Raw genomic sequence first — 15,371 nt, 5'->3', positions numbered from 1 at the left:
GCCGTCTGATGTATACGTTCTATAGACGGTGAACAAGCTACGTTTGTGCTGGCGAAAATGAGCCGACCGGAGCAATATGAACATTTAAGATTCAGAGAAGCGTTTCATTGATAAACTGGACCATCAAACGGGGAGTGGTTATGAAGGGATCACTCTATGTAGGATACGCTAAATATTGCACTACATACTATGAGAATGTTGAAATATACAAAATAGGTGAATTATCGAGGCTAGTTGGCCCGCGACGGTAGTTTACAGGAGAACATTCTGATGACTGTGGTACGGAACAGAGGCTGCGACATGGCGTAGGATATAGGGTTCAGGAGGCTATTCCCGTACTGCAGATTGCTGAAGACAGTGAAAGCTTTATTTGACAGACCAGGTACGATGAGTCGAGGTTCGATACTGTAGATTAAATAGATAACGCTAATCGGAACCCATGTCAGTACGAAAGCGATGACGATGAGGAGAAGAGTACGAGTCGCCTTCGTCATTTCAGCCGTCGATTCCACGCGATGTGACGTTGATGTCTGAGTTGTTAGGAGAAACAGACCAGAAAAGAGAAAGAGAGAAAATCATGAGATTTTGACAGGAATATATATTGCGCAAAATATACATGGTATAAATCCAATTCATGCATTTAAAGTGACGTGCCATCTTCCAATGGAATCTATTCAAACTTTAAAAAGACAAACACAAACAACTAATAAGCTTTGATTTTTCTTTTAGCGCCAATTGCATATTAGTTTTGTAGTGACATGGGAGAGCGAGGGAAATTGCCCCTCAATGGCTGACATTTAGAGATTTTGTGAGAAAATTCTGTCAACAAAGAGCCTATATTGTTCGGTCTAATCTGGAGGGCTGCTAACCTTTTTATGTATTTGTTTCAAAAGAAATCATGATCGCAAAGACAACTTAAGAAATATTTGAATGCCCTAATATACAGAAAGCATGTTCAGATTTGTACATAAACAGTTTTTGTCATATTCTCATTTTGGAATAGATGACGGACAAGGTTACTGAAGTCTTTGCTAACGTCTTATTAGAGGAAAATTCTGTAGATTACGTACCGATATTCCTTGGCCAATATGTCCTATCTTGGTCTCGTTATGTGATGAAGATGATGATACCAAAGTATCATCTTTGCTCACTGTTTCTGTAATGTCACTAAATAAACCTGTCTGCGATGTCGATGAAACGCTTATGCTCGTCATCTCAGTATCCTTGGCGGTGGAAAGGTAGAGGTTCGTTAAATCAGTCGACTTCTTGTTGTTCCGTCTTCCAACCGTCTTCCGAATCTTGATGAATATTCTGACATAGAGAACAGCAATAATGGCCAAAGGCAAGAAGAACGTGGCCGCACTTTGGATCATATTCGTCAACGGACTGAGAAGGAACCGCTGAGTACAGTGGAGTCCATTGTCGTGATCGATGACGAACTCCCACACGGTGACGTACCCAATCCAGAACGAGATTCCAATCACCCATGACAGGGAGTTGATGATGACGGCCTTACGCGTTGATCGAGAAATGAAATGGTTGATGGGATCATAGACCGCTTGATGTCGATCGGCACATATCACAACCACGTTGATGTTAGAAGCATTGACGATTCCTTGGAAGATCCCAGTTATGACCTTACAGGCATTTTGAGAAAACGGGTACCGTTTAATGTACGAGTACTCTACGACAGATCCCAGTCCGATTCCAACCAGCAGATCCAGTATGGTCAGGTTTATGATGAAGTAATTATTGTAGGTACGGAGACGTTTTTCTACTAAGAATGCGCCAAGACTGATGATGTTGGCAAGTACAATGCATGAGCACGAAAAACACAGCAGGGAAGATGAGACTCCTCAGGCTAGGTGCAGTTGTTCCAAAGGGATCCAAAGAGTTAGTAGTGACATTCATGTGTTCACTTGCATTCTGGATGTCAGTCCAAAACATGTCCGTTGAGTAGGTCTGCGTGCTATTAGAAATATCGGCCATGATCAATGTTGCATCTCACACAGATTTGTCTGTGAATACTTCTCTTAACGAAAAGCAGATGGTTATATACAGTCAGATTTAGATGCTTTATCCTCAACGAATCAGAAGCGAGATGTAGAATTAAATTGTCATCCTATTAAGTTTCAAGCGTGTCAACTACAACAGAGAATAACTTTTTAATAAACATAATATAGTCCTTGTCATGTCACAAAATAGATGTTATCTACCACGACATATTAAACGAACTCAACCAACATACGTTTCAGTCCTTGAAACATATTTACATGTTCATATGAAATTGTATTATTTGGCATGGAAGAGTTTTGTTTTGATTACCGATTCAATGTTCTTTGAGAGGTGACAATACCGTTTTCTCATCTTTTTGAAATTTCGTTCCCTCTACAAAATCATCATCATTCAAGAAAATATATTGAAGAAAACAAATAATAGAGGTACAACCTTAATGGCTTTTGATCTGAATACCTCAGGGAGTTGTCAATCAGGATAATGTGTACTTTGAGAAGTCTTTTTTAATAAATACTTAGCATCTCTGATGGTAACCCGATATTTGCTCCCATGACAATTGCTCTAGCATTATTAATTTCGTCAAATGTACAGGCTTAGGGTGAGGGTTGCAAATGGGTTTTAAGTTAGGTTTAAGATTACAGTTAGCATGGTTAGGGTTAGGGTTAGGTATAGTGCTGGGTCCAGGGTTGAAGTTACTAATTCGACGTAGGAAATTGACGCGGGGTAATTATAGTCACAGAAGCTTGTTTCGTACAACTTTGAGTGTTCAGTTCAAACCCTACTTCGTAGCTTACACCATAGCTTTTCCCCTCTTTCATAAGGTGTGGACATCCTCTGGTTGTATGTCTTGGGTACCCTGGTTATCTGGCCTAAATGGTAATTATTAGACCAAATGGTTATTAGAACAAATCATGACTTGATCGTGTTAGCTTATAAAACGAAATGGGTATAGACAAAATGAAAATAACCAACTGAAATTCTACGTTTGTTTTGGACTACAAGATGCAGTAACGATAGACAAAATTGGAATTTATTAAAGTAGCCGTTCATGTACTCAATCGTTAATGGACTAAAACATACAAGTATTGGTAAGATGAAGTAGCTTTTAGACCAAATGGTTTTAGATGAAAGGTCTATTGACACCAGTGGTTATCATACTAAATGAACGAAGATGTAATGGTAAGACAATTTGCTTCGTGGACATACTGATAAGATGGTGTTAGACTTTTTAAGAGGATTACAACAAATAGGATTGGACCAATTTTGCAATAAACCGGTATAACATCCTTTTCACAGCAATGCCTTTGTGACTTTATGAAATATGATTCTTCTTTCCGCATATACTGCAAGAAGTGGTATAACAATAGTGAGACTTTGGTAATAAGCTCATTACAAGCAATAATGATGATTGATGTTTTGCCAAGGTTAAGAACTATATTGCTTAATTTTACCCTAGTTATTACTAATTTTCTCGTGGGGCTAAGATTGCGTAAATTTACTTTAGTCGAAGGATTCACTTTTCATTTAGTTTTTTTGTGCATTCTTACATTTCCATTTCACTTGGTGGCTGATTATTACAATTTCTCTCCGTTAAACATGCTGACTGTGTATTAACATAAAAAGTACCAAGTCTCATTGTTACGCTTTTTATCAGAGAACTATAGATATCTTAGATAGTACCGACAACTAAAAGCACAAGCAGCCTCTTAGAAAAGGACGCATCGTATGCGAAGGTTATTTGATCTCCAGGATGCGCCTTGGCGAGACTTACAAGACTGATCCCCCATCCGTTGGGAAAAAGTATTATTAAAAGTATTATAATATCAAAATGGATGGACGCTTTAACCCTCCCTTATAATACGGTCCTAGCTCATTGTATTTGCTAAACTATACACATTGAGAACTGGAAAGAAAGAAAGAAGAAAAAAAAGGATATCGTTAAAGGGTTCCTTTGAGGAAAACAAATGCACCTGAACTTTCTCATTTAGGAGGTAGCTCAACGTTCCTTCCAGTTCTTACATGTATATTTTTTTGAGAACGATCCCTCGGGAAAACCACAATTATACCACATTTTTATATATTTCTCTTGTACTGAACAGACACTTTAATCAACTTGTATTTGTGATTATCGTGATAATTATAGATATTAACTGTGACTGCCCGGTGTTTGCTTTATAGAGAAAGCAGATGTTAAACATGCCTGGTTCAAGATTTCGAAAACTATGCCGCGATTATGCAGAAAACGAGATGATTCGTCCACAACATTAACTTCAACTTTTATGCAAAGCAAGGAAAATGTTCGTCGTAAACACTTTATAGGCTTTGGTCGATTTATTGCGCAGACATGGACTGGTAAAGTCGACTTTTGGAACAAAGACATCATTTCCTGCCAAACAATGTGGCAGTCCGTGTTTCACTTCATAGCGAGTAAAGATTTAAACACTTCTTCAAGGAGAATCATTATCAAGGAACTCTCACATTGGTGTTTCAAGGAGGCGGGACCGAACCAATTTTTAAGTATTCTCAAGGCGGTCTCAAACACACAAATAAAGAATCGCTGCAACAATAAGTTATAGTACACCTGGAACTCCATTATTCCAATACATCCCTAAATTGTAATATAGCGGAATTTTTGTGCCTAAAAAAGACAACCATCTATATGTGTACTCAGGGTCTCTTGAAAAATGTCATAAATAAACTTTCTAAAATATAACTTATATATTTCAATGGATAATACAGAATATCTTTCTCCATATCGTTTTGTAATGCCACCCTGACACTGGCACGAATGTTGACCCCGCAATGCCATGCAATGCGTCGTGCCAATGACTAAAGTCTTCGTTAACGAGCGTGAGGAGTGTGTGAAGGGTGCGGGGGTGCATGCAATGTCGTAGAGAGAATTTTGAAATTCTCAAAAACATATTGCTCCGGTTGTCTCATTTTTGCTTGCTGGACGTATATAGCAGACGGCAATCGGCGGATTAGACGACACTTGGTTGTGAATTTGTATGTGAGATTGCTTAGCTAAAAAATACAAGAACCTTTTCCATATCTTTAAACCAAACTACATAATACAATGAAATACTTGACTGAAAGTAGGGGAGTTTGATGTGCTGCACAATTGCACCCCTCTGTTAGTCCATGGTGTGTCATGAATATTCATGTTTTTTCTTACCTCGGCAAAATGTTTGCCCATACGGTGGGGGGTTGGCTGAAGTGGACAGCGATACCCGGGCGGTGCCCTGTCGATTTCCCGTCGGTCGCTGGTCGATTTAGGTCAAAACTGGGCAAAATCGCTGAGCTTTTCCGCGCGGTGTCCTGGCAGTGACCGACCGGTGACCCACCGATTCCCGAGCAGTCTCCCACCGGCCGCCGGCTGATTTCAAAGATATTGCACGGCGGCCGGCCAGTGATCGACGGGGCTCCAAAATACTCTCGGTGCCCGGCCGTTCGCCGCCCGGGAACCGAACTAATCGAGCGTTCGCCGCCGAGCGATTTAGGTCAAAAATCTAAGCCGCTAGGTCAAAGGCCCGCGACCGATTTTGGACTCGCCGCCCAGTGACCGACTGATCTCCCAGCGGCGACCGAGCGGCGACCGGGCGGCGACTGCTCGACAGTCTTTGACCTAGCGGCTTCGATTTTTGACCTAAATCGCTCGACGAAGAACGCTCAATTAGGTCGGCGCCCGGACGGCGCCCTGGCTGCGACCGCCCGGTCACTGAGCGTAGTCTGGGTGGCGAGTGAAAGTGAGCAGGCGCCGCCCGAATTTTAACTCCGCGCTAATGGAGCTCTCACACTCTGCCGTATAGGCCTACCGTCCACCTGCCGGGCTATTAAAAAAACAACAGAGTCCAGAACGTTGGGTTGTGAGCGAACTTGTCCCCGGCCGCAACAAAAAAATTCATAAAATTAATCTTTTCACCGTTTCGTTGCCATCTTCTGACCGTTCTTAGCGGGCGCATACCGGGTGTTGAACGTACTTCTACCGTCTTCACCGCCCAGATTGACTTTTGTTGAACATTTTGGCCGTTTCCATACCGGGCCCATACCGGGTCTCGAACGTGTGCACCGGGTTTGTAGCAGCCACCTACCAGTCACTTAGCGTCCCCTCACCGCTCGGAGCGTCCTGTGAGCGAGTCCCCGGACTGCTGACGTCATGACACGACTGCCATAAATACCCCGATTTGAACGGCAACGGCCAGTCCGCTCTCCATTTTTCATCACCGTTCTGTAACGGGTTATGAGCGTGTTGTGAACGTGTTCATACAGTGTGACCGTTTTCATAACGTATTCATACCGTCCTCATACCGTTCAACACCGTCCTCTTGCCGCTTACTTGCGGCCGGTGCCAGCCGGCCAAAGTTTTGAACATGCCCAAAACTTTCGCCGGGTCCCACCGGGTGTAAATAAGCGCCAACGCCCTATTAACGTGTTGCCCGCTTTGATAACGAACCACCGTGTGCCCTCGCCGTTCTCCACCGCACGGTGGCACACGGTAGGCCTACACGGCAGAGTGTGAGAGCTCCATAAAACTTCAGCAGCGACCGAGCGATGCCTTAAAAACTCGCCGCTTGGCCGCCGAGCAGGCTACTTTTGGGTAATGTGACCATAGCATAACATGTTAGGCTGCTGACTCTGACGATGGGGGGCGTTGCCTAAACGGAGCTATATGTTTGGCACGCATCAATTTTCATATCATGTGGTGTCACTCGCATGAACCATGCGTGAACACTGCGCGAGCTCGGCGCGAACACTGCCGACGATGCTTGTCACTGCGTTTCAATGCGTGACATGGGAATCCACTACACTACAATGCTCGAACAATACTTAACCTATGCGTAAACAAGTTGTGCCATTGCGTGTTATTGTGTGCCTATGGGGCCCATTTTTGGCGGCGCATGGCGTAAACAGTGCGTAACTTATTCGTGTACAGTGCGTGAACAGGCCTCAAGCACGTCCTCACGCCGCGTACACCGAAATGATACGCCTTGCCACGACGCATTGCGTGACATTGCGGTACAGATTTTGTGCCAGTGTCAGGGTGGCTTAAGACAAATTTTCCAAATACCAGTCGGCTTTAGTAAAAAGGAGATCCTATGCTGTGCAGAGAATGCAAAACTATAGTTTATAGGTGAAGATTTTGGTAACGGTGGCCCGAAACAAAGGCTGAGAAAGGGCGTATGAGATGGGGTTTAAAACACTGTTGCCATACTGCAGATAACTGAAAAAGAGGAAAGCTTTTCGTGATAGACCAGGTTGGATGAGAGCAGGAGAGATGCTGTAAATCAAGCTTATCAAACTTCCTGGAATCGACGTCGTGAAGAAAGCGATGACAATGAAAAGAAGTGTACGAGTTGCTTTGCGCGCTTCTGCAGTCGATTCCACCCGATCAGACACATTTGTCTGGGAGAAAGAGAAAAAAAGTGAGTGAGAGAGAGAGAGAGAGAGAAGGGTGAGAAAGAAAGAGATATAGTTAATGAGAAGAAGGTGTGGCGAGAGAAAAGTAGAGAAAGAGCAATAGAGAGGGGGAGATAAAAATGGAAAACAATGAAGGAGTACGCAAAGTCTTTCGTGAAGCCGAGCAATTTGCATCTCATAAACATACTTTTACAATAGGTGAATTATTCATAATATTTCGATGACAAGGATAATTACATAGTCTTTCAACAAATATGGTGTTAAATCCTTATAAAATACAGGGGGAGGAGAAAAGAAAGAAGAATAAAGGAAGGAAGAAAGTACGTGTTGGCATAAAAGACCTTTCAGAGACAGGTGTGAATTCACTTACCGATAATTCCTGGCCTCTGGTTCCAATTTTCGTTACATTAGGTGATGATGATGATGATGCTATTGCGTTGTCGCTTCTCGCATCAATAACGTCCAAACATGAATGCGGAATAGACGGGATGCTTCCAGAAGTCATCTCGGTGTCCGTGGAGCTGGAAAGGTGGGTATCTGTTGAAGCAAAGTTCTTGCTGACATTCCGTCCTCCAGCCGACTTCCGGATCTTAATGAGGATTCTAATATAGAGGATGGAAATAATAAGGATTGGTAGATAGAACACGAATACCCCCTGAAACACAGCAGCCACGGGACTGAAAGAAATTCGATGAAGGCAGTGATCCCCGTTGTCGAAACTGATGGCGAACTCCCACACTGTGACGTACCCAATCCAGAACGAGAGTCCAATCACCCACGGCAGAGAGTTGATGATGACGGCCTTACGCGTTGATCGAGAAATAAAATGGTTGATGGGATCATAGACCGCTTGATGTCGATCGGCACAGATGACGACGATGTTGATGTTTGAAGCATTGACGATTCCGTAGAAAAGTCCTGAAAGAATCTTACATGCATTTTGAGAGAAGGGGTACCGACCGCCGTAAATGTGCTGTACGTAGGGACAAAGTCCAATCCCTACTAACAGATCAAGTATGGTAAGGTTTATAATGAAGTAATTATTGTAGGAACGGAGACGTTTTTCTAGCAAGAATGCAACCAGACTGATGGTGTTCGAAAGTATGATTAACCCAACAAAGATTGCAGTGAAAATCTGTTCAAACGAAACTGATTTTACACTGTCTAAGGAATTAGCCTCTGTTACAAATTCGCTTGAATATTGAAAATCAGTCCACATGTTTGTTGTGTAGGGTTGCGTACCGTCAGACACATTCGTCATATTTGCATCCATGAGTCTCATGTAACTAGCCTTTGCAAGATATGAAATTCAGTCACCACTCTTCACTTCAACAAGAATAAAGCTCATCTGGACGAAGAAGTATGATTCGATCTTTTATATGGTCAAATGGCACAAGTAAAAGGCAATTATCTCAAGAAGACTGTTCCTGACAAAGACGTGAGAGCAAGCAAAGTTAATTGTAATATACCTGTCTCATTTTGTCATTCTCAAGACAGAGAGATCAAAGTCGAATAATAAACTCGTGTCGAATCTTCTTTGAAGCGCATTATTTTTTCTTTCTTCTTTACCCAAATAGACAGGAGAGCCTTGAGCCTTGTCACTCGTAATATTCTTTATACCGTAGATATATAGCTATCTACCGAGGTTATTACGTCGATAGTTAAAATAAAAACAAAGAAAGTGGGAAATGGAGAAAGCGAATTGTCATTATGTGATTCCTTTCTCGAATATCCAATAATCAACAGGTGGCTTTAGATTCTATAGATGCGAATGTTCGCAGTCCTCGAAACTGATGACGAATTTCCAAATAGTCCTATCACACAATGGCAGAGAGTTGATGATGATAGCCTTGCTCGTTGATATAATGGTTGAGGGGATCATAGACCGCTTGATGTCGATCATTACAGAAGTGCTAAGGCAAATCACGACTAGGAGATCAAGAAGTGTGCCGAGATTAATGACGAAGCAGTTGTTGAAGGTTCTGAGTAGTTTCCTAGCATGAGTGCCATAAGGATGTTGGCAACTACGATGTGCCCTATGTGACCTTCTTCACCACGAATTTTCAGGAGACTTGTTTTCTGTCAGGGAAAGAAGTCTTATATAGACGTCTGATAATAGAACTAAGATTAAATATTGAAATAATTATTTCACTTCCTGTCGCGATTTAATCAAGAAACCTATAAATATATTTCAAAGACAAATCTCAAAATTGCAAAACTAATTTTCATATCGATATCATTAGACATGATAGAGGAATTAAACATCTAGAATTTTCTAGATGATGAGAGGGTAGGTTACAGCTCAAAGAAGAAATGAAAAGATAGAATAGATAGAGAGAAGGGTAGAGAGATTGATAGAGAAAGAGAGAGAGAGAAAGAGAGAGAGAGAGGAGGGGGGAGGCCTGTATTGAAGAGAAGAAAAACGGATCTCAATTTCAACAGAGACCTTTGAAGGTAAAGATCTTTTTTATTGATTGAATTTCACGTAAGGAGTAATTCTTTGAGTTTACCTCGTCGTTCGTTAATAAAAAATCAATACGGTACCATCCTTTATCTGAAGGTCGTTTTTTTTAAATGTATCATAGAATGTTAATATCAAAGTATCATACCCTCTTATGGGAGATTTAATAAATACAAAGGTAGAAATCAGGCGGTAAATATGTCTATATTGGGCTAAGGAATTGTTAGAGGTAATTGTCTCTTTCAATTCACAACCGGTTCTCTCATGATTTTTTTTATTTTTTTTAAAATAATTATATTTAAAATTCTTTGGTACTTCTTCAGTGCTGTGAGGCTTACATTCGACGGAAATTGTCTTTTTCCTTATTCTGTTTTCTCATTCGATATCTTTCCTGCATCTGTAAAAACTCGACGGAGGGTAATCTTTTTTCTCTTATTTTATTCCCTCATTTCATCTGCATCTTTTTTAATTCTTATTAAAATATATATCAAAGTTGGCCTCATTAGACGGATGGTCAGGAAACGCTGAATCTTGGTTCGTGGATTCGAGGGTTAGGCATACTGCTGGACAAACAGGCATTGCGTTAATGTTCTTATTTATTTTTGTTTGGCAACCAGTCAGATTTGACTTTCTTTCCCACAAATATTCATTGTTTGAATACTTCACAATTCAGTGACCAAATTGCCAGTTTGCGATTCGCATAGATCAGTGACATCTAAAATTTCAATTAGTCATAACTTTTTTAATATTTGTTGGATCTACTTCAAACTTTCGTCATTCCATTTCTCTTATTTTTCCGCTTTCCAACAAATGAAATTGTTACAAGGAGTGGATTGCACTCTTTTTAATGAAACGACGTTTCCTAATGGGTGTGTTCGATTTATTTATCATCTGTTGTCCCTCATGTTATCATGTAGTGAACATGAATTGACATTGAATGCATCATTTCACTCCATATCATTTTCTAAGTGTAATCAAATGTAATGCACCAATCTTTGTTAATTGCCTACGAACAATTGTATTTCAATAGTCAGAATGCGATCTGCATACAACATGTACATTAATTGTTGCTTGGTAGGATATACATTATGGCTCAAGTTGTCCTATCTAACAGCACTGACTGCATACCAGGGGCGGATCCAGCAGGCGACGAGGAAAGGTTCCCAAGGGGGGGGGGGGAGGGCCCAACTCGTGAGAAAATATTTAGCGGCGACTCAGCCGGCCGGCCGACTAAGCCCCTGCTGCATGCATTTTGCATTCTGAATAATGAAATACAATCATTCGTAACGACTGAAAAAATACTTTGTAACGAGGCATTTAATAAAGATGTGTGCTTTAAACTTTATTACATTAAGAAAATTGCCTATTAGGGCCATAAAGTTAAAATAATAAAAAAAAAGTATGCTTAAATTACTAATGCGGTCGGTAACGTATGGGACAAAGTAGCTCGGACTTGCTCAGACACGATAGTTTTTGCCCATAATAATATAACATGTATGTGAGCAAATGTGGCGTATACGATTATTCTTGTTTCCCTAGAAACATGCATGTAGCTCAAGAAAAGCACTGCCATCATTAAAAGGAAATCTAACCCAAATAGACAACCACTCTAAGGTCATTAAACAAATATACATGTTTAGCGTCCCCACCCGCTTCCTTTTTGGGGGCCGCCTCCTATTTATTTTTTTGAAATTTTTTGAAATTTTTTTGAAATTTTTTTTTAAAAGAAAAAAAACAACATGAAAACACTGCTAAAATGGATCTATTTCTGATTTTTAAAAAACATAAAAAACTTGTCGGCGGCCATCTTGATAAATAGCCTGTCAGGTAAAATGTACCGAGCGGCCATCATGAGCGGCCATTTTGCAAGAAAAAAGAAAGAAAAAAGGGCCTCCTCCTTCCTATTTTTTCAAAAAACCGGACGCTAAACATGTTTTTTTTTTAATTTGACCTAAAAGATAGTAGAAAAATCGAAGAAGCAAATTGATGACATTTTCATTTAAATCCGACTAAATAGAAGAAAGTTATGAATTTGTGAAAGTTGTAATCACTATACGTATGGGCACTTCCAGGCCCGTACGCAGGGGGTTAACCCCCCCCCCTTTTTTTTTTTTTTTTTTATTATAAAAAAAAGAAAAGAAAAAAGAAGAAGATTATGCCAATGGCTGACCTAATAAAAGTGACCTTACCCCCCCCCCCCCCCTACGGAGCAAAATGTCAAATTTTCAAATTTCAAGACAAAAACAAAAAAGGGTCCTAAGATTCTTAGTATGTGGAATATAAAAGAAAATATCTCATGTAGGAAACCATATATATCCCTCCTTCCAAATTCGAGGCATATGCTGAAAATGTAAAGATGTATATATTATTATGAGGAAATAAAGTAAGCCAAAAATGGTAATTTTACACTAAAAGAATACGTTAATATCAATTCATTGGAGGAAACATTATTTATCGAAGTAAACATTTTACGGTTATAATAACCAGATATTCATATAAAACGTATGCATTTTAGCATTAATACCAACATTAGGCAATTTTCTCAAGAGAATTCTGTGATGGACCAAATCAAAGGCTTTTCGCAGATCGACAAAAAGTGTTCCTGTATATAAACCCTTACCAACTGATTGAAGTCATTCATCTGTAACCTTTGTAAGAGATGTACAGGTAGAATGTTTCGGTCCCGATTGATCTTTGGTTAAAATGTTGTTTTTTGCAAATGTCGAATTAAGTGTTGTTGTACAGTATACAATCTTTCCTAATATTGTTGACAAACACGTTAATAATGATATTGGTTTGTAAATATAAGCTAAAGCTTTATCACCATTTTTATGCAGAGGTATTAAGACCTTAGTCACCTTCCAGCTGTAGGGGACTGTACCTTCAGACAATGATCTATTAATAAAAAAATATGAGGGGTTTCACAATTTCCAGTGCACTGGCTTTTTAGCATGTAATAATCTATTCCAACAACCCCAATGATTTCTTATCTTTAATCGATAGATTTCTTTCAGAACATCTGACTGTGTGATTACATGAACAGAAAACGTATTCTCTGTGCTCTCAATGGTTTCTGTACTTTCAATCCCTTCTTAACTTACATTTATTATTATATTCCATATACTAAGAATCTTGCTCTACGATTGACCAAAAGTAAATCACGTGATGAAAGATAGTTCGCCCTTATCATTGATAGGATAAGAAAAGTTCGTTACACTAGACGGTGTCACACAGAAAAATCCCTTAAAAATCCCCTGAAAAATCCTTTCAAGGGAGAATTTTCTTGCTTCGTTAGAGGATTTTTAATGGGATAATTGATGACAGACAGCAATTAAGAGGATAACTAAAATCCGGATTTTGGGCCTCTGTGTGATACCGCCTACTGTGTAGATAGTACTACTACAGTGAATCTTCAGTGAAAGTGCGATGCACTCGGTAGATAGTAGTACTATCTACACAGTGCAACGTACTTTAATTGTATACGCTGCGTATTGCTCTCCTCTTTCAGCGCTTTTAGTGTTAGTACGCAAACATTGGTCACGCGCGAACTATGGTCACAAGTCACTATACTGCATGCACTACGTATCGTACACCGTTAATGCTAGCTGTTAACTGATGACTTGTTGCTCTAAAATAACGGAAGAAGTGAAATGTTTCCGATGTGGAATATAAAGCAAATAATCACCTTTTGGTTTCAGGCGATGGCAAACTATCACTTCCTTGGCGATCTGAATGTATACGCTATCTTCCCTCAGCTTCACTTCGGAAAGATAGCTACATCCAGATCGCCGCGGAAGTGATAGTTTGTCCCATCACCTTCACCAACGTTAATTATTTGCTTACTATTACTGTTATCAAATTGTTTTCCAACATTGACAAGATGTTCGTTAAAATCCTTTGCTAATCTTGTACACTCATCAATAAGAAAAGGAAAATTCGTATTGGGTATTAGTGTTTTTAATATTATCCAAGATTTCGTTCTATATATATATATATATATAGTATGTATATAAATTGTTGTTTCTTTACTCTCCTTATTTTAAACGTTACCTTATTTCTCAAGTGTTTGTATCGTTTTCAGTAAACGTCATGTTTTTCGTCTTTGCTTAACCTTTCATTTTATCACGATCTTTCATGAGCTTAAATATTATATTCAATTAACCAGGAAGAGTGTTTTTTGCGTACCCTTTCCTTCTTAATAATGGCATGTTTTTGTATATTGTGTCCAGAAAGAGAACTTCCCATTTGTTTACAGCTTTATCTATTCGGAGGACGATACTTTCTCCAACTTCATCCTATTTCTGCGATCTAAGATCGGCTTTCAACTTGTCAAAAATCTACCTGATGAGATTGTCTAAAATATTATGTAATTAAAAAACAAATCATCATGATTGACCTAAGCTTTCCAGACTAAGTAACTCATAGAATGATCACTTAAACCATTGTGTAAGACCAGGGCGGCCGAGCGACTTCCAAAGTGGGGAAACCAACGAAAAGGGGCACTTTCTGGGAAAAAGGGCACCTACAAAGAGATATCCCAAAGCGAAAATAAACTATTTTTTAGACATTGGTATATAAACTCCTACATTGTTATTAAATTATCGGGATAATTTCAATTTTTTTTTTCTTTTTGTACAACATACAAGATATTGCTCTAGCATCATTCTTTGCAGCTGGGTGTGATGGTCTCAATATTCATTAGTGAGCAAAGCGAGCGAGAATTTTTTTTAGGATGTGTGAGGTCTCAGTGCAAAAAAATACATCTTATAAAGAGGGGAAAAAAGAATCCTGATGGGATAATGAATACATTCTCATAACGGAAGACTAAAAAGGCCTTAGATAAGTTACATATTTATATCGTCTATAAATGCAAGCGATGGTAGTGAGCGAACTTTGGGGAAATTGCTCTTAGTCCCTTTAAATTAGGGGCACGTTTAATGATGAGAGGAAAAGAGGAGACTTTATCAAAAGGGATGAAACACTTTTTAGAAAAGAAAAGGAGCACATGTCAAAGTGCAAAGAGTTATTATCAGAGGTGAAGGGGTCACTCCTTACACCTGAAAAGAGACACTTATCATATATGAAAAAGGGCACTTATGAGAACGGAATGGGCATTTGTCGACGGAAAAGGGGCACCCATTGCAATTTTGATAGGGGCATTTATAAGAGGTGAAATGGGGCATGTAACAAAAGGGGATAGGTCCCGTAATAGAAAGGAAAAGGGGCACGTATCCTTGTTAAAAGGGAAATTATAAGAGGTGAAAAGGGGCACTTCTCGCACCTGAAAAGGGGCACTCACCAGATATGAAAAAGGGCACTTGTAAGAAAGGAAAATATGCATTTGTTGAAATAAAAGGGGCACTGATCAGATTTCAATAGGTGCATATATTGGAAGCGCTTTTATGAGAAAGGAGAAGGTGCTCTTATTAAAAAGAAAAGGAGGCAAATATTAAAGACCGTCATTAATACTGGGCCA

General features: G+C 39.7%; 1 protein-coding gene across 1 annotated transcript; it reads right to left on the bottom strand.

Annotated features, from left to right (window-relative positions):
- Positions 1 to 230: 230 nt before the first annotated feature.
- On the bottom strand, positions 231 to 8,695 carry LOC576828 (5-hydroxytryptamine receptor 1A-like). The gene is made up of 3 exons (XM_030976393.1): positions 7,805 to 8,695; positions 1,071 to 1,637; positions 231 to 530 (listed from the first exon to the last, which is right to left on the bottom strand). The coding sequence occupies exons 1-3, from the start codon at positions 8,693 to 8,695 to the stop codon at positions 231 to 233; spliced, it is 1,758 nt and encodes a 585-aa protein (XP_030832253.1).
- Positions 8,696 to 15,371: the final 6,676 nt, after the last annotated feature.

Source organism: Strongylocentrotus purpuratus, unplaced genomic scaffold (genome assembly GCF_000002235.5).
Source record: "Strongylocentrotus purpuratus isolate Spur 01 unplaced genomic scaffold, Spur_5.0 spur5_scaffold_9, whole genome shotgun sequence".
NCBI classification, from domain to species: Eukaryota; Metazoa; Echinodermata; class Echinoidea; order Camarodonta; family Strongylocentrotidae; genus Strongylocentrotus; species Strongylocentrotus purpuratus.
This window is presented reverse-complemented; position numbering and strand designations above follow the sequence as displayed.